The following is an 18,678-nucleotide window of genomic DNA, read 5'->3' on the forward strand; positions in this document are numbered from 1 at the left end:
TGGATAAGAAAACGCTCATGACCTATCCGAACTTCCAATTCCTTATTTATTGCGGCATAACACTGGGGTAATTGCCCAACTGCCAAAAACACGGTATTTATTACAAAAAAAAAAGCATTGACGATCATTGATGGTAAGCCGTGGAATCATTCTTGTAGAGGGTTTTTTTAGAAGACTTTGAGTGTTGATAGTTTCTTGAAATGCATTTACTTATGTAGGTACGATTTAATAACAACAACTTTGAGAAAGGGGCATTTAAGTCAGGAGGGCATGCTTCCACCTACCGGCTTGATACAAGGATAACTTTCACAGGAAAACCAGTCATGTTACGAGAAGAGATAATTATCCCATAAAAAGCATCGTTTTAAACTTTTTCAAAGCTCTTCTGGAACTTCTTAGGTTACTACTAAAGAATGATGGATCGAAAAAATTTTTTTTTGCTCTCGAAGAGACATTATTATGCTGTCCTAGAAAAACAGTTTAAGAATGTACTGAACAACCTATCATTGTACCCTAATATACCATAGAATTCAACCTCTTTTGTCATATGATCATAATCTTTATTTATAGAAATTAAAAATAAAAAAAACTTTCATTTCAACATCCACTGATATCCTGCCTGTGTCGTGAACAATGAAACGGAAGGAATAGGTTTAAATTTCGCGCCGAAGTGTGACTCGTGGGATTGGTGCATTCTTCTGCGGTCGAGTGTCAATTAGAACAGGAATCGTTCAGACTTTCCTTGTTCGAATCTATTATGTGGCGCGACCTGTGAACAGAAAATCGAAGGTGTGTAAGACTGTGCCTCAATTATGTTTCTACAGAGTGCGCTGTACTTACCCGCATAAAACGCCTTCAAACGAGCGAATATTTAAAGAGTGAAAAACAATGCGCTCAACATGGAAGAGACGACAATTGCCGCACGCCAATTTGAAGGCGATTTGAAAACGGATCAAAATGTGTTTTGAAGATTCGAACCGTATTTATTGGGTTTCATTTATTATTCATATGGTTCGATTTGTATTACAACTGAAACTGGTAAGTTCGTCGGGGAGTGAAACAGGGTTCATGCAGCTTCAGTGCTAAAAATTCAAGCACTTTTCAAGCACATTTTTCTGAATTTTCAAGCACTTTTCAAGCACTTTCAAGAGCCTTTTGGAAGCAGTTTTGCGCGAGATTCAAGAAATTTTTCCACAGGACCTTTGACATAAAAACTCCTAATAGCGAGACAGATATCAACAACCAACTAAAATGAGTATTTTCCTCTAATTAAAAAATACACGGATGTATAAATGAAAGACCATCCCAAGTATCAGTACCAATACTGACAACCCAGTAAGTAAATACCTCTAAATTCTAAGCAAAAAAAAGTAAAATCCTGGCTCACCGCATAAGTTTTCGACCAACTACCCATCCATACTTACACCTGAATGTTTTATTCCAATTTATTCAAAACGTTGGTTTAAAAATAAAAAGAAAAATAAATGATAATAATAAATAAATATCTTACCTTCATATTCATTGAGACAACGTTAATCATTAAGAAGTGATGGATATCGATAGGTATAAGATGGGCTGAAGATGGTGCAACTTATGAAAGAGTTAATAGAAAATCTGCATGCTATCCGATGGGTTAAATCCGATGGATATCGATAGGTATAAGATGGGCTGAAGATGGTGCAACTTATGAAAGAGTTAATAGAAAATCTGCATGCTACCCGATGGATTAAATTCATGAGAATAGTAGGGTACTTGGACAAGAAGCTCAAAATTGAAGATTCATTCTTGATAAAGCTGAAGCAAGATGTTTTCTGATAGTCTTTCACTATTGTAAAAATATTTGAATTTTAAAAGTGGGATTTCTTAATTTGAAGCTACACGTAAGGAGTATGTCTGGAGTATGGAACGGCACATCATTTGAAAAAAGAGTCTTTATGAACACTAAAAAACCGGACGAAAGAAGAAAAAAAAACACTTTCAAGAAGATAATGGACCCACATCATTGAAAAAAAATAAGGTAAAAAAACCAGAAGTAAAAAGAAAAAAATGTTAATGTGAAATTAAATAAATGTAGGTATGAAGAAAAATGTTTTTACAAGCAGTTTAAAAAGTTATAGATTTTAACCGAGACTTATGGTTCTTTTTCACAACTGTTTGGAGAGTTTCGAAATTTCTCCTTCAACCATTGCTAACTCTTCTTTTTTTCTTTTGGCACTTTGGCGGAAACTATTGGACTTAACAATTAATGAGAGATCTTGCTTCTTTTCAGCTTGTTCTGCCAGGTCGTCTGCACCTTTTTCTAAGGTCTTTACATCTTCACATAAGCGTCTTTTTCTCTCTTGTAGAGATTTTGTTTTTTCTGACTTTTCATTTTTAATAGCTGTGAGAGCCTTGATTTTCTTTTCTTCCTCTAAATAGGTAGCATATCTACTGCGAGCACCTGATACACTTTGTCTTAACTCTTTGGTTATTACCATACTGGATAAGCTCTCCATTTCATCGGTAAACTCATGTACATAACGCTGTGCTATGTAGGACTGCTCCTTTAAATTTTCTACTTCTAGGTTTTTATTTACACTAAAATCTCTCCACTGATGCTTGTCCATGACTTAAGAGTAGAGTTATTTTGACAACTTTCCATAAATTTTTGTATTCATCCTTGTCCATAAAGTTAATATAAAACTCATCAACTCTTGACTTCTCTTTATAAGGCTCATAGTGTGCAAAGGTGACAGCTTTCTTTAAGACAACGTTTTGATAAAATGAATCAAATTCATCAAGAATAATATCAACTTTACCAGCTACGACTATTTTACAATCACACGATGTATTTAAGACAGACCTCATTTTCTTCTTGCAAACAGCTGACCGACTAACAGGAGAAGAATCTGCATCTAGGTGAATCATACTTCTCGGATCCAAACAGGACAAATTTCGAACTAAGGCATGTGATATTGGAGATTTTTCTAAAATTTTTGACAAGACATTCTTGTAAAATCTAATAGCGCTAGTAATTAGATCAAAGTTATCTTTTTCAGCCACTTTCAGCAGCGACGAAAGACTGAGCAGGCAACTCAGCAGAGTAGTTCGTTTCAATTTCAACACGTTTTAATACTTTCCAGCGTACGTCTGAAAAGTCGAATGCTTTCTCATTTGACCTCCGAAAAGTGGATCTGAGAAATTCAAGCACGTTTTCAAGCACTTTCCAAAAAATCAAGCACTTTCAAGGCCTTGAATTTTTTTTTTAAAATCAAGCACTTTTCAAGCACTTTTCAAGCTTGCATGAACCCTGGAAAGCTCGAGCTTAAAGCTTTAGCGTGCACGCTCTGATGAACTTACTTGTAGGAATCAGCTATGAAGGGCCTTGAAGAGGGAAAGCGCCAGCGGTCGGGATGTCACTCGGGTGGTCCAGCTACACATCACGCGCGACATGGTGACATCATGTCGCGGATATAGGATCGCTAACATGCGAGGGACAGACCGATCACCCTTAAGGACCAGTGATCTGAGAGAGACAGCGTCCTATGGCCATATGATGCCGAATCGAGTGGCTCATCTGCAGGTTGCCGGAGGGGGCACTGAAATCGCTGTTGTTTCACTAACATCATCGGACCCGGTGATCTCGGGTCTCCAAGTCAACTTGGTCAAAATAAAATATCCTGGAATATAGAAAAAAAAAAGTTTATAATTCTAAATCTAAAATTGAGGAAATTTTTGGATACCGATATACTACTTACTTTAAGTATTTGAATGTAAAAATCTTAGGTAGTAAACATTCATTCTAGTCTGAATAGACTCAAAACTTGAGTCTGCTTATGATTGCAAAGTATCAAATAAACTTTGACCATACACAAATTTATTAGTCTTAGCCTCTTTGATTGTTTTGTTCAATCGCAAACCGATTTAATAAATTAGAATATATCACGTAGTTGGGCAGGATTTTTGATTATTTTTTAAAGCCTTTAAGCGACTGCCTTTAAGGAGTAATCAACAAGAAGGAGTAAAGAAAGGACTTGAACTCTTACCAAGATCAATACCCAGGAGTAAAAAATTCTGAACTAATTCGATGGCTGTATGTTCTTTTCTCATAAATGAAAACTGATATTTGAATGATTCTTATTAATGAAAAGCTTGCTGCACACTAAAAAAAAAAAAAATAAAAAAAAATCCATTCACTTTTACATACAGACCCATTAAATACACATTAGAAGCAACACCTTAGCTTTCCACAGTTACTCCAAGTTTTGGAAAATGACTTTTAGATTGTTACACCTACAACAAGAACACTGCACACTGCACTGCACACTGTGTCTGTCTTATCTTACCAGTTGGCAGCGTGCAGCAAGAAACTTTACATTTGCTGAGGATTTTTGAATTTTCTCAAAAGACTTTTGAATGAACTTTGGAAGGTTATTTCGGGGTGTTTACAAATTCGGGTTGAAAAAAATCCTCGACTTTCTCAAGGTTTCCATTGGAAAAAATAATCGAACTGACTTTTTACATCGACAATTCGTACATGTTGGATACGCCAATATGGCAAGTCAATAGATAGAAAATCATTTGTTCTTTAAAACTAGATTAAGATTTACTAGCTCTAGTTGCTTTAAGTCCGAAAATTACTGTACCAGTTTCAGTTCTTTATGGAACAGTCTCTAAATTTATGCCTTCCGTATTTGGTGCTAAGGTTTGAAGGGGGAATAATCTACTGAATCAGTCTATTAATGAAATGAAAACTAGTTCTGGAAGTACCTTGTCGTCGTGTAGATAAACGCCACTTGAGTTGTCATAATCAGTTAGGAATGAGGAAGCGCATTCACTTGACACCAGCCGGAAGTCTTCAAATCGAAAGTAGAGATTATATTTTGACTCCCTCATTATAAACGTTACATTTTTGTAATTTCTGGAATCAATTAAAACTTTTGATGAATCACTTTACTGATGAGAGACGTCCGTTACAAAATGCTCTGTAAAATGGCATTAGTTCATACAGGAAGAGCAAATTTCATAAAAAATAATAATTAATTAAGAAAGGCCTTGGACAAAACACATTTTTCAAGATTGTAATCCCTGACACTGCTGACTAACACATAGATATTAACTGCAAACTTCTATTCATTGAAACTCAGGCTTAGAAAGAATAGCTTGGAGCATTTTTTGTTTCGCCTAAATGCTTGCTAAACACCTTTTTATGGAGCGTTGCTAGTCTTGCTCTTCTCTGAACAAGACTATACTATACTTTCTTTCAGTGGTGGCAAAAATGAAATTTAAAATAATTCAATTTTTGGCAAAAAATAATTACCACGTTATTTTTGTTTTTGATTTTACTAATTTCTGCGTAGGTGCAATCATAAGTAAAATTATATATATCTTACGTTAAGAACGCTTCACAGTAATTCTACAAAGTGCAATCTTAAGGTGAGATTTTTGAAACAATAAAATGTTCTTACCCGTTTCTTTTAACCCAGGAATCCACTACGGAATATATGTACTTTATAATATACTTTAGAATATTTGAGCGCCAATATACTTTTACCTGCTGATAGTTTTCTGGATGTGAAGTGGATATTCAATAAAAAATTTCAAAATTAAGAGACCCTCCTTTCAAAAAAATCAATAAAAAAAAGGAAAAGGAAGATGCAAAAAAAGGCTTTCAAATTATTCCCTTTGTTAACATTTTTTCTCTTTGAAGCATGATGCATCTCAGACGTCAGATTAGTCGGCCGCTAAGTAGGTCAAATACGCAGTGGTGCTTTGGCTTTAACTATAAGTCCAATTTGTCGTGAAGGCATTCTCTTAATGGTACTAGGGAGAAAAAGAGAGGAAAAAACATAGATTATTTCTAGAGGAATGAAATAGCTAGAGAAATACGGCTGATCGATAAATCTAGTTTGTCCTGAAGGCATCCTTCCAAAATTGATATGGAGAAAAAGAGAGAGAGAAAAAAACACCTATTATTTCCAAAGGAATGAATAAACTGAAAAAAATGCCATTGGTCTATAAATTCAAATTTGATTCGGTGTCCCCACCAAACCGGTTCTTTATTCTAGCACTATAAATTATCTTTGAAGAGAAGAAAAAAATGTCCTTAAGATTAAAGTCTGTTTCTGATTCTTTTCTTCTGTACACTGAGAAATTATACAGAAATTCACGAAAAAGGGAAGGTATCTTAACAACAACAATATTAAGCTTCAGTGAGAGAATACAATATTAATTTACGATTGTTACCTGGAGGATCCATATGACTCATCGGACATCCGGTTATGAGATTGACCATCTCTTGCATGGCTGACGAATGCAGCATGACCTGAAAAATAAATGTATATTGAGAAGTAGTTTTATAAAAAACCATTAGTGCGAATACTTAGGATTTCCTCTTTTTAATCTTACTCTTTTTTTTGCATCAACAATTTATACTTATTACGCTAAGCGCCTACTTACACTCATATTTTCTTGCCCACTTTGACAAGGGATGCAATTGAGACCCCACAGTTGAAGGGCATCGACTTGCCAGCTCTGTCCCAAGAAAATCAGGCATGGACAAGTTAACTTTTAAGAAAATAGTTCACCCACGATGTTAGAAAGCTTATCGACTTTGGTGCAATAGGAAAAAAATGTGCTTTAAATTAATTACTCTCTTATGTTTCTTTTTTTTTTTTTAATATAAATTTACTTTTACGTTGTAATGAGCCTTGCTCAATAGAACCTGGTCGAGATTCATTATTCGCCAAAAAAAATATGCACAACTACTTGAGGCAATACAAGGACACTAAAACCTAAAATTGGTTGTCAATGGGTTAGTAAGGTACCTGTTAAGAATCTCCTGTGAGAATTGATACAGAATCCCTTGTTCTACCGTGGGAATAAACATCACTTTCATGTGACTTCTCAAGTGTCCAACGGAACTTTATCGGAATGATTAAAAGCTTAATGGACCAAACGTCTATCCACATATATGAGGTTACAATACAGTTCCATAACATAATTATCGATGGTGTAAGTCAGCAATCAAACGACTTGGTTTGGGACATCGCAGACTTCCTGTCATACTTTATTTTTTAAACGGAAAACTACTCAACAACAATTCTTTGAAACTTCCATGATTTTTTTTCTCCATGCAAAGAAAATTCTGCAGGAACTTCAAGGAATGATGTCAATATATTCTCCTTTAAGAAAATAACATGGAGGCAGAGATTTTCAGAAACCCCAAACGAGTTATGTAATTGCCGACTTACACCATCGTTATCGGAGTGTCTCAAAGAATTCCAAATTACTGCTAAAAATGTACACTTAAAAGCGTAGTCATGCATCAAACTACTCACCTAAGCCGATAAAATGAAAGGAACATTCTATCATTGTTCTAATTGTGAATCCATGGATTTCTTCTGACAGAGATGTAGTAGCGATTTGCCGCTAATTTTTTCCTTTCGAAAACTCAAATGACAGTGTGCGCCAAAGAAGTAGAAGACGGGCAGTTTGTTTGGATGATGCAGGTAACACTGCAGGTGAGATAGGTCCATAATGATGCATCAATTGTCACAAATGATAACAGGGTGTTCAAAACAACTTCAGCTAAAGACACACATACATCGCTGATTAAAATATGTTGGAGGGCACATGATGTCAGTTTTTAGAAAGGCATAGGTAGTGAAAAAATAATGAATTGCCAAGGGAGTCATAGAAATCGCGAGATTAGCTCAGTTACGCCCTCAGAGAACTCCAAATTTTTGCGTAGTCTTGAGAAAAAAAGACCCTTTTGACAACTTTTACTGCTACAATTTTATGACACTCTGTGTCATTTCATTTTGGTAATATATTTTGACGGCAGCACTCTTCTGAGAAGACGGAGCTGACTGATCTGAGTCACATTTGCACTCTCCTCTTATACATGTACTCTATGGTTTTGTTGTGTCCTATGTTTCAGAAAATTAAAATGCCAGATCATACTCAGTCATACAAGACAGTGCAGCGTTGGCGAGAGCGGCTTTTACGGATTGTAATTGACATTCCTGCCCGCTTCCGCCAACACATTCCAATTCATAGACCTCCGCTATTTTACGCAGACGAACCCGTAGTCCTGAGATCCTTTGAAGACACCCCCCAGGCTGCACTGGAAAGAACGGAGCGACTCGCCTGGTATCCCATCTATGACCCTCCATATGAAGTCATTAATTTGGAGGGCGATATTCGCCCTCTCTCTGGCTATGAAGCTTGGGTAAGATTTTTATGCTCTGTGTTCAATTTTTTTGTTAGCACTGTAGTATAGTGCAAAAGTTTCTCAGTATGCTTCAGAGAATTTTGAATTCTCTGTATGCAATATTACTCTCGTAGATGCTCCCTTTATGATTGTTGCTTGTACATGCAGGCAATGAACATGTAGTTTTGAAGTAGAAGATTTTTGGTCGGAAAATTATTCTTTTTCTTTGTGTTCTTACAGAAGCAAGAGCAGGATGAGGCGAGAGCCCAGTGGGAGAAAGAGTTTCCACCCATCGATGAAGAGGAGTATGAGGAAGTGGAGTCTGAGGAAGAGGACCACGAGAAAGAGGAGGAGGAAGAGGAGGTCAATGAGCCCCTTGTCCTCCCCTACCCAGAAGACAATGAAGATTTTGACTTCTTTCGAATTATGATATTTTAGGTTTGGTGTGTTTCTGTTAGATTCTACCCATTTCATCCATCACTTAGATACACTATATCCATGGAGAAAAAAAGAGGCAGTCACATTTCAGGTATCTTGAATTTTTAAGATGATGTAGAATGACACGGACGATTGTTACCCAGATTGTCTTGGATTATCTTATAATGTGGTTTACGGAAAAAAGTCATTTTAAGTCTCTGGTTAAGTGCTTGAAATTATATTTTGAGTTGATCTAAGCAAAACAGTCGGTTGTTATTGTCTGTTAATCAAATTTCAAATTTTGCCGGAATTTCGAGCCGTATTGTGCTGACCTTCGTTACAGGGTAAACAATCCTCAAGATGCGACCACCTCCTTATTTTTCTCTATGCACTATAGGCATTTTTGACAGATACTCTATCACTGGATCTGAATGGCGGAGAGGATCTTGATATTACTGATCTCTACTAACTATTTTTATAGTATGACAGCACTGTAGCTGTACTATGTGTCATTTACTGATGCGCAATCAACAATACAAACTGGTAATGAATAGTGATGATGTGTTTGAGTGGATTTGTACGGTGCGAATTATCTTTCCGTGTCAAGTACTGTGAATGAATTACCTGGAGTGAGATACGGCAAATATGATTGGTGTGTCCGGCAAGGTTTAGACACCAGCAACCAGTGTTAAGGTAAAATGTGGGACCTTGATGAAAGAGAGCTCCGCAACCCAGCAAGAACCAATTTTGGTACGGCACTGAACGATTCGCTAGAAGATAAATTGAAGGCGAAATAAAAATTAACACACTGAACACAGAATACTAGCACACTTGTTCCTTCTTTTAGTTCATACGACACGATCAAAATGATTGCAATAAACTTGAAATTCACTGTGCGAGCTTATGAGCTTTTGACCATGAAAGAAATAGCTTTTGACTATGATGAAGAACGGAAACATAACCTAAAATGGACTGAGTTAAGCAGAAAGGAACCAACGCACATTTTGGAAAAAATTGAGTTATGTATCGTTTTGAACTTAACCACTGCTCTACTATCCATCACCAAAAATTCAAAGTTTTTGTTGGCGCAACTTTTGCAGAAATTGAACTTTTGATCAAATGTCAACAAACCTGTTGTTTGTTGCTGTGGCGGGCAATTAATTTTGAATGACCGACCGATTGAAAAAGCTTGTTGCCCGGCTGGTCGGATACAGTACTTTCTTCGTCGATTCGCAATGGAATTGCAAGTATTTGAACTTGATTGAGAGAAAAAACTCTGATCCACAGGCTGAAATCCTTGGATTTTGAAATTAAGTGTTCTAATTCTTAAAATTTACCGTCAACTGAGAGGATCGTCGGCCGAGGGCCGAGATTTCATGTCGGGAAACAGTACTTTCTCAACCACAACGCCATGCATTTTGATGATCAAAGGCTCAAAATATTCACAATACTCTAATCTACAGATTTAAATTTTCCGATTTTGGAATAAAGGCTCAGATTTTTTAAAAATCAGCTTCGTCTGTAGAAATTTGACGAAGACGGACATCGACGGTGGCTTTCCCCGGGCGGAGAAATTTCTAAACCCTAAACCAAAAAACTGAAGATCCACCTTAAAATTTCCCGCTTTAACACCCAGTAGGGTTTCATCCTGAATGGATTGGTCGTGTTTGTACCCACTGTCGTCACTGAGTGCGAATGCAAGCCAATTAAAAAACTCTACGTGCCAATTATAATTAGCCAATAATTCTTATTATCATTACTTCATTATTTTAATAAATTTAAATTTAGATAATGATTCGACTGAACAATGTTTGTGATAAGCTCACTGCGTTTCAAATAATTATCGTGGCACTGGCATAAACCATGAAAATTAACTTTTGCTTACCCTCTGCTTTTCCTCCATGAACTGTGGTGTGTCTGTGTCTGTCTGTGGCCTCTGCCCCGCCTACAGCGTATCTGCAGTTCTCTCTTCCATCTCTTCCTTTCAACAACTGAACTTTCATCGACCACGGACCGCAAATCTCTTGAGCAATGTACTTGATCGCATCCTGTTAACGTAGCACTGAGTTTCGTCGTGACCTAGATAACTTAAATTAGGTAGATGTCAAGAATAATAATTCGTAGGTTTTCATCATTTTCCACCTCTCTAATCTCTCGACATGAAGTTTGGTGCAAGCATCGGAAGAGTTGCGATTTTTCATGAAACCATGATCCTATTCAATGAAGTATGTTTCCACGGTACAATTCTTGTTTATTCAAAGTGCTTATTCGATTCGTGTTGTGTTCCCCTTTGGTTTGTATAACTAAAATTTAATTAGGTTTTAATGTGGTTGTCAAATATTTACGGCTAATTACCTATCATTGAAATAAATCCAATTTCAAGTTCAAATTCAATCATATTGAGAGATACCTTACCTTGTCGCCATTGCATTACATACGCCATCTTGAATGTCTACGAGGAAAAAATAAGTAGGTAGATAAGATTCAATGCTACATGGAAGTAAGGTTCCTACATTTGCTCAATGGATTTGGGTGAATGATATCCTACTGTAATGTCTACCATTCTTCCAAGTCCAACATCAATTCTTAATCATTTTACAGACACATTTTGTTTGTGAGGAATGTTCGAATTAATTTGATGACCTTGCTAATAATCTATTGATGGTATTTATGAAGTTCTTATGATCATGAATTAACCCTCCAAATACTCTTCTGTAAATGACCCTAAAAATTTAGTCTTGAGGCACAATTTCAGATTCCAGACTTTACATTATTATTCAATGGTTATAGTACTTAATTAGTATGTTCAGAGCCGCTTTCGAATCCCATACGCATCTGGCAGGATGTGTGCGGGATCTGATTTTTTCAACTCTGAAAACACTCTTCGATCTAATCTTTTCAATTATTAAGATACCTTTAACCCAGTACAATTTTTCTCTCAACTTTTGACAAATGAATATACCTACCTAAAATATTAAGTAGTAATCGAGTAATGTTCTCAGAGTCCCTTTTGGTCCCTCACGCATCTGGCAGGACGTGTGCAGGATCTGATTTTTTCAACTCTGAAAGCACTCTTCGATCTAATCTTTTCAATTATTATGATATTTTTAACCCAGTACAATTTTTTTCTCAACTTTTGACAAATGAATATACCTACCCAAGATATTAAGTAGTAATCGAGTAATGTTCTCAGAGTCCTTTTCGGTCCCTCACGCATCTGGCAGGATGTGTGAGGGATCTGGTCTTGCCTATTGGCTTTTTCAACTCCGAAAACACTCTTCGATCTGATTTTTTCAATTATTATGGTACTTTTAACCCAGCACAATTCTCCTCTCAACTTTTGACAAATGAATATACCTACAAAAAACATTAAGTAGTAATCGAGTAATGTTCTCAGAGTCCTTTTCGGTCCCTCACGCATCTGGCAGGATGTGCGAAGGACCTGGCTTTGTCTACTGACTTTTCGAGCTCTGAAAACACTCCTCGATCTGATTTTTTCAATTATTATGGTACTCTTAACCCAGCACAATTCTCCTCTCAAATTTTGACAAATGAACATACCTACACAGAATATTAGTAATCGAGTAATGTTTTCAGAGTCCCTTTCGATCCTCACGCATCTGGCAGGATGTGTGAGGGATCTGGTCTTGCCTATTGGATTTTTCAACTCTGAAAACACTCTTCGATCTGATTTTTTCAATTATTATGGTACTTTTAACCCAGCACAATTCTCCTCTCAAATTTTGACAAATGAACATACCTACACAGAATATTAGTAATCGAGTATTGTTTTCAGAGTCCTTTTCGATCCTCACGCATCTGGCAGGATGTGTGAGGGATCTGGTCTTGCCTATTGGCTTTTTCAACTCTGAAAACACTCTTCGATCTGATTTTTTCAATTATTATGGTACTTTTAACCCAGCACAATTCTCTTCTCAAGTTTTGACAAATGAACATACCTACACAGAATATTAGTGATCGAGTATTGTTTTCAGAGTCCTTTTCGATCCTCACGCATCTGGCAGGATGTGTGAACGACCTGGCTTTGTCTACTGACTTTTCGAGCTCTGAAAACACTCTTCGATCTGATTTTTTCAATTATTATGGTACTCTTAACCCAGCACAATTCTCCTCTCAAATTTTGACAATTGAACATACCTACACAGAATATTAGTAATCGAGTAATGTTTTCAGAGTCCTTTTCGATCCTCACGCATCTGGCAGGATGTGTGAGGGATCTGGTCTTGCCTATTGGATTTTTCAACTCTGAAAACACTCTTCGATCTGATTTTTTCAATTATTATGGTACTTTTAACCCAGCACAATTCTCCTCTCAAATTTTGACAAATGAACATACCTACACAGAATATTAGTAATCGAGTATTGTTTTCAGAGTCCTTTTCGATCCTCACGCATCTGGCAGGATGTGTGAGGGATCTGGTCTTGCCTATTGACTTTTTCAACTCTGAAAACCCTCTTCGATCTGATTTTTTTAATTATTATGGTACTTTTAACCCAGCACAATTCTCTTCTCAAGTTTTGACAAATGAACATACCTACACAGAATATTAGTGATCGAGTATTGTTTTCAGAGTCCTTTTCGATCCTCACGCATCTGGCAGGATGTGTGAACGACCTGGCTTTGTCTACTGACTTTTCGAGCTCTGAAAACACTCTTCGATCTGATTTTTTCAATTATTATGGTACTCTTAACCCAGCACAATTCTCCTCTCAAATTTTGACAATTGAACATACCTACACAGAATATTAGTAATCGAGTAATGTTTTCAGAGTCCTTTTCGATCCTCACGCATCTGGCAGGATGTGTGAGGGATCTGGTCTTGCCTATTGGATTTTTCAACTCTGAAAACACTCTTCGATCTGATTTTTCCTATTATTATGGTACTTTTAACCCAGCACAATTCTCCTCTCAACTTTTGACAAATGAATTTACCTACCCAAAACATTAAGTAGTAATCGAGTAATGTTCTCAGAGTCCTTTTCGGTCCCTCACGCATCTGGCAGGATGTGTGAACGACCTGGCTTTGTCTACTGACTTTTCGAGCTCTGAAAACACTCTTCGATCTGATTTTTTCAATTATTATGGTACTCTTAACCCAGCACAATTCTCCTCTCAAATTTTGACAATTGAACATACCTACACAGAATATTAGTAATCGAGTAATGTTTTCAGAGTCCTTTTCGATCCTCACGCATCTGGCAGGATGCGTGAGGGACCTGCTCTTGTCTACTGGCTTTTTGAACTCTGAAAACCTTCTTCGATTTCATCTTATCGAATTTAATGGTAATCTCATTCTAGCAAAATTTTCCTTTTTATTAATCAAATATACCAATACTAGAAAATTTTTACTTTTTATAGACTCCAAATTATCATTTAAAAGTTAGGATTTTTAATTAGGGTTCTGAGGGGTACTCTTGATCCTGCACGCATCTGGCAGGATGTGTGGGGGATTTAGCTTTTTTGGCTATGTATGCACTTTGTCATTTCGTATTATTGAATGTTATGATGAATTTAATCCAGCATAAGTTTTCTCTTATTATTTTGACGAGCCATTATTTGAAACAACGAATGAGGGTTCTTTTTTTTAATTTAATCAATAAATAATTTTTTTCTCTTGTAATCAATTGTGAGCCTAATACAATTGATTTTTAATCGTATATTTAACAGGACAAATTTCCAACCGTTGATAAATTAAAGGTGCCTTGCATTTGGCAGAATGCTGTCACCCAGGAGTTCATCCACGGTTCAGTAAAATTGCTAGTTATTAATTCATGAGTTTATAACGTTGTAAAAATAAACTGGTAAAGACTGAAAATTATTTTACATTTGACAGGATTTAAACATACAATTTTTATTATTCTCTATTGCTCAGTAAAGTCTGTAGGTAATTTGAATTATTTGTTTTTCATTAATTTTTTTTTTATTAGGCATCTTATTCTTTTTTTTTCTTTTTTCTTCGTTACAATTTTACAGACACTTCTGTTTAAAAGCTTTTAGGTTAAGTTGAGAAATTAGTGCAGAAACTTTTTTTTTTTATATTTCTATGCTTCGTGCAAGTTTTCGCTTGGATTTCTTTGTCCATCAAAAGTTTAACTCCATATTCCAATTGAAGTATCCATCAGATTTCTATATTTCATTTGACTCCACTAGCGTAGCAAAATTGGAGAGTATTAATCGAAATATAGTTCATAATTTCTTTTCAATAATTAGTTTTTTACTTGACCAATTTCAAGGTTTACATAAATTAAACCATCTAGTTTCAAACACCAACAGAAAAAATGGAAAAGCTCAAGTGACCCGAATTTCGTCACGCTTTCAACAAAATGCGTACTTAAATACTCACATAGTAGTATCGAGTAATTCAGTACCTAGCTATCATATCCCAGCGTAAAAAAAGGACTACTTTCAGTACTATTTGTTATTGTTCTTGGTAAGTATGTGTAATGCAATGCCACCTCGATTCATAGTAACGACATTCAACTCACGCCGAAGTTATAATTATCAAGTAAGTATACCTATCACTATAGAGCTTTTTAACGACACTAAGAATTTCAACTCTTCAATTAGATGAATGTACTCGTATATCTATCCCCATATATTTTAGGATCATCACGAGCGGAAAAATTTGGAATCGACCGGTTTTTTTTTAAATTTTATCGCGCGCAAAAAGAGAAGCACTGGTAAGTACTCCATTTTAAAAACGTGTTCTTAAACTTTATATTTTAAGCATTAATCATATGATTCTTTGCTCAGCTCAGCCTAAGTTATACGTTCGATGCAGTTATCCGATGGTCTCACATGTCATTTGTGAACAGAAGGCGCCATCTCGTCAGCAAAATCTGGCAGTGACTTGGCGAGGGCCAGGGGTCCGCATCATTGCCGTAGATCGATTTTGCAGACAAGATGACGTCTTTTGTTTACTAACAAAACAAGCTTACGCCATCGTTGAGCGGGTAACTGAAAATGGCGGATCGACGCCATTTTGCAAACTTTGATTATCGAGTTTAACACGTATATAGTTGATAATAAGCGAAAAAATTTAAAAAAGATCCGTAGATTCGAATTATACCGCTCTTTTTAACATGACGAAAAATTCAAACACTCCAATCATATCTAACTTCCATTTCTCCACCACGTCTTATGTTCACTACGAGCGGTAACGTTTAAAATCGACTGACTTTTGAATTTTACCGCGTTTCCAGTTAGGAGCGAAGATAAGCAATAGAACTCACTAGAATCCCTTTATACTGAGAGTCAAGACAATTTGAATCCATTTATGATTGGTTCCCGTATTTTAGGCCTCCACAGTGTCACAAACGGGAATAAGATTACACTTACACCAATTGCAAAGATCATAATCTGGAATGGACCAGGGAATTACGAGTTCGGCAAAGAACAAACGGAATGAAAGGAGGAACGGAGAAAGGCATTTGAGAATGGGCCGATCAAAGATTATGATAAACGTTCAATTTCTGTAATTTTTATTCCCGTTTGTGACATCCATGAGCCGAATTGTCTTGACTCTCAGTATGAAGGGACTCTAGAACTCACCTGCCATGCATCATATCTTTATCACGCGTAGAGTTGAAAATAAGCGGAAAAATTTAAAAAATATCGGTAGTTTTGAATTTTACCGCGCTTTTTAACATGATGAAAAATTCAAAAACTCGAATCACATCTGACTCCCGTTTCCCTACTATGTCTCATGTTCACTGCGAGCGGCAACGTTTGAAATATATCGCCTTTTTTGAATTTTACCGCGCTCCAACGATAGAGCGGTAAAGGAACAACAAAACTCCTCGGTCATTAAAAATTTTTTATCGCACGTGGAGTTGAAAATGAGCGGAAAAATTCAAAAAAGAAAGGTATATTTGAATTTTACCGCGCCTTTTAACATGATGAAAAATTCGAACACTCCAATCATATCTGACTCCCATTTCCCCACTACGTCTCATGTTCACTACGAGCGGCAACGTTTGAAATATATCGACTTTTTTGAATTTTACCGCCCTCCAACGATAGAACGGAAAAAAAAACAACAAAACTCCTCGGCCATTAATAATTTTTTATCGCGCGTGGAGTTGAAAATGAGCGGAGAAATTCAAAAAAGAAAGGTAGATTTGAATTTTACCGCGCTTTTTAACATGATGAAAGATTCAAACACTCCAATCATATCTGATGACTCCCATTTCCCCACAAACATCTTCACTACGAGCGGCAACGTTTGAAATATATCGACTTTTTTGAATTTTACCGCCCTCCAACGATAGAACGGAAAAAAAAAACAACAAAACTCCTCGGCCATTAATACTTTTTTATCGCGCGTGGAGTTGAAAATGAGCGGAGAAATTCAAAAAAGAAAGGTAGATTTGAATTTTACCGCGCTTTTTAACATGATGAAAGATTCAAACACTCCAATCATATCTGATGACTCCCATTTCCCCACAAACATCTTCACTACGAGCGGCAACGTTTGAAATATATCGACTTTTTTGAATTTTACCGCGCTCCAACGGAGGAACTGAGGAAGCTCCAATCAAGTGTTGATTCACACGTTCCGTTCCGAGTCTGGAATATGGACATCAACTGGAATAGGAAAATGTAAGAGGGGGGGTGGATGGCAAGGAATTTTACGTCATCATGAGTTTTCAACATCAAAAACTAAATGGTCGCCATCCACAAATATCTTAATTTTATCAGGACCCATCACGGTTGTCGTACCTAACTGCGTACCTCAAAACCCAAACACTATCAATAATGAGGAAGAGCAGATTGTATTCTTCAGAAACAATCGGGGAATGATTCTTTACGATGCTTTCTGCGAGGAAATTAAAGGCAAAAATATGATCTCTAATAATAAGTATCCGTCCAAGAGGAGAGAAGCGTTCATTTTAGGTAGATTCAGGCAAATGTGCACAACCACCTTCAAGAGAGAAAATTTCAAAAATATTGTCTTTGAATTTTGAACTGTGATGAGAGAAGTCAATCTCTCTCGCCAGAATAGATCAGCGAATGAAGATAAACAGACTGTGTTCTAAAGAAACAACCGGGGAAGCTTCTTTATAACGCAGTCTGCTCGTATCTCTCATGCAAAACGGGTTTAAGTGGATTTCAAAGCTTAGAATGACGTGTGAGTTGGCTCAAATCAAGATGGTTGCCTTAGACAAACATTTTAATTTGATCAAAACATAACCTGGTTGCCGTATGTGAATGCTTTAATCAATTTAATTGACAAAAAATAGCAGACCGTGAAGTAAAGAATAACCGTGAAAATGTATCAAATTGATAGCTCATAGTGCCGATGGAAAACCACTAGCGCACTTTGCTTTTGTCAAAGGACGAAGGTATTCAAATATTGCACTTACACAATGTTACAGCCAATTAACTTGGAGCCTAGTTGCAGCAGAATATAAAATTAAAATGAAATGACCTTTGATCTGTTTAGTACCAATCTGTCCGCGGGTAATATCATGACCATGGCAACACAACACTTTCAGATGATCAAAACTTCCTGGATACATACATAATTTCATAGTCAATAGATGAAAACCACGAATTATCACAGGCTCCCAATATTATTCCCATTCGAAATAAACTAAAAAAACCTAATACATCTTATAGAAAAGGAGAATACTGAATAATGGAAAAATTGTCTATTGTCAGGAAATATTATTTACTTTACTTATTTAGTTTATATTTGGAGGTTAATTACGTCATGCGACGTCATCTACATCGGCTTCATCGAACTCCGGAGTACGATTGATCTGGTTGATCCGGTTGATCTACTCTACGTCATAGCGATGGAATCAATCAGAATTCCAAAAACGCTTTGATGGATCTGCACCGATGAATCGTCTACTATTCATCGGTCCCGGAAACACTTTGATGCACAACCGATTCAATCGATTTACATCGCGATGAATTCTGGAACGCAACCATCGTATCGCTATCGCCAATAGATCGTATTCGATAGTGGTTCGATGTATCGTTTGGTTCATACCAATAGAATAGAACATAACCAGACAAAAATTTTGAAAAAGCTGAA

At 36.4% G+C, this 18,678-nt stretch overlaps 1 protein-coding gene across 4 annotated transcripts; it reads right to left on the reverse strand.

The window, feature by feature from the left end:
• Window positions 1-538: 538 nt before the first annotated feature.
• Window positions 539-18,337, reverse strand: LOC109035608 (uncharacterized). 4 transcript variants are annotated; one of them, XM_072302758.1, is made up of 8 exons: window positions 10,497-18,337; window positions 9,236-9,381; window positions 7,320-7,569; window positions 6,226-6,304; window positions 4,750-4,900; window positions 4,026-4,141; window positions 3,340-3,659; window positions 539-769 (listed from the first exon to the last, which is right to left on the reverse strand). In XM_072302758.1, exons 3-6 carry the CDS (start codon window positions 7,351-7,353, stop codon window positions 4,031-4,033), a joined length of 375 nt encoding a protein of 124 aa, XP_072158859.1. In that variant the 5' UTR covers window positions 7,354-7,569; window positions 9,236-9,381; window positions 10,497-18,337; the 3' UTR covers window positions 539-769; window positions 3,340-3,659; window positions 4,026-4,030. The 4 variants fall into 4 exon arrangements, with proteins under 4 accessions (XP_072158859.1, XP_072158860.1, XP_018904857.2 ...); XM_072302759.1 differs by lacking the exon at window positions 10,497-18,337 and adding an exon at window positions 9,743-10,474; XM_019049312.2 differs by lacking the exon at window positions 4,026-4,141 and having other exon boundaries at window positions 10,497-18,322.
• Between the last annotated feature and the right edge of the window lie 341 nt (window positions 18,338-18,678).

The sequence above is a fragment of the Bemisia tabaci genome, chromosome 7, assembly GCF_918797505.1.
Source record: "Bemisia tabaci chromosome 7, PGI_BMITA_v3".
Taxonomy (NCBI): Eukaryota; Metazoa; Arthropoda; class Insecta; order Hemiptera; family Aleyrodidae; genus Bemisia; species Bemisia tabaci.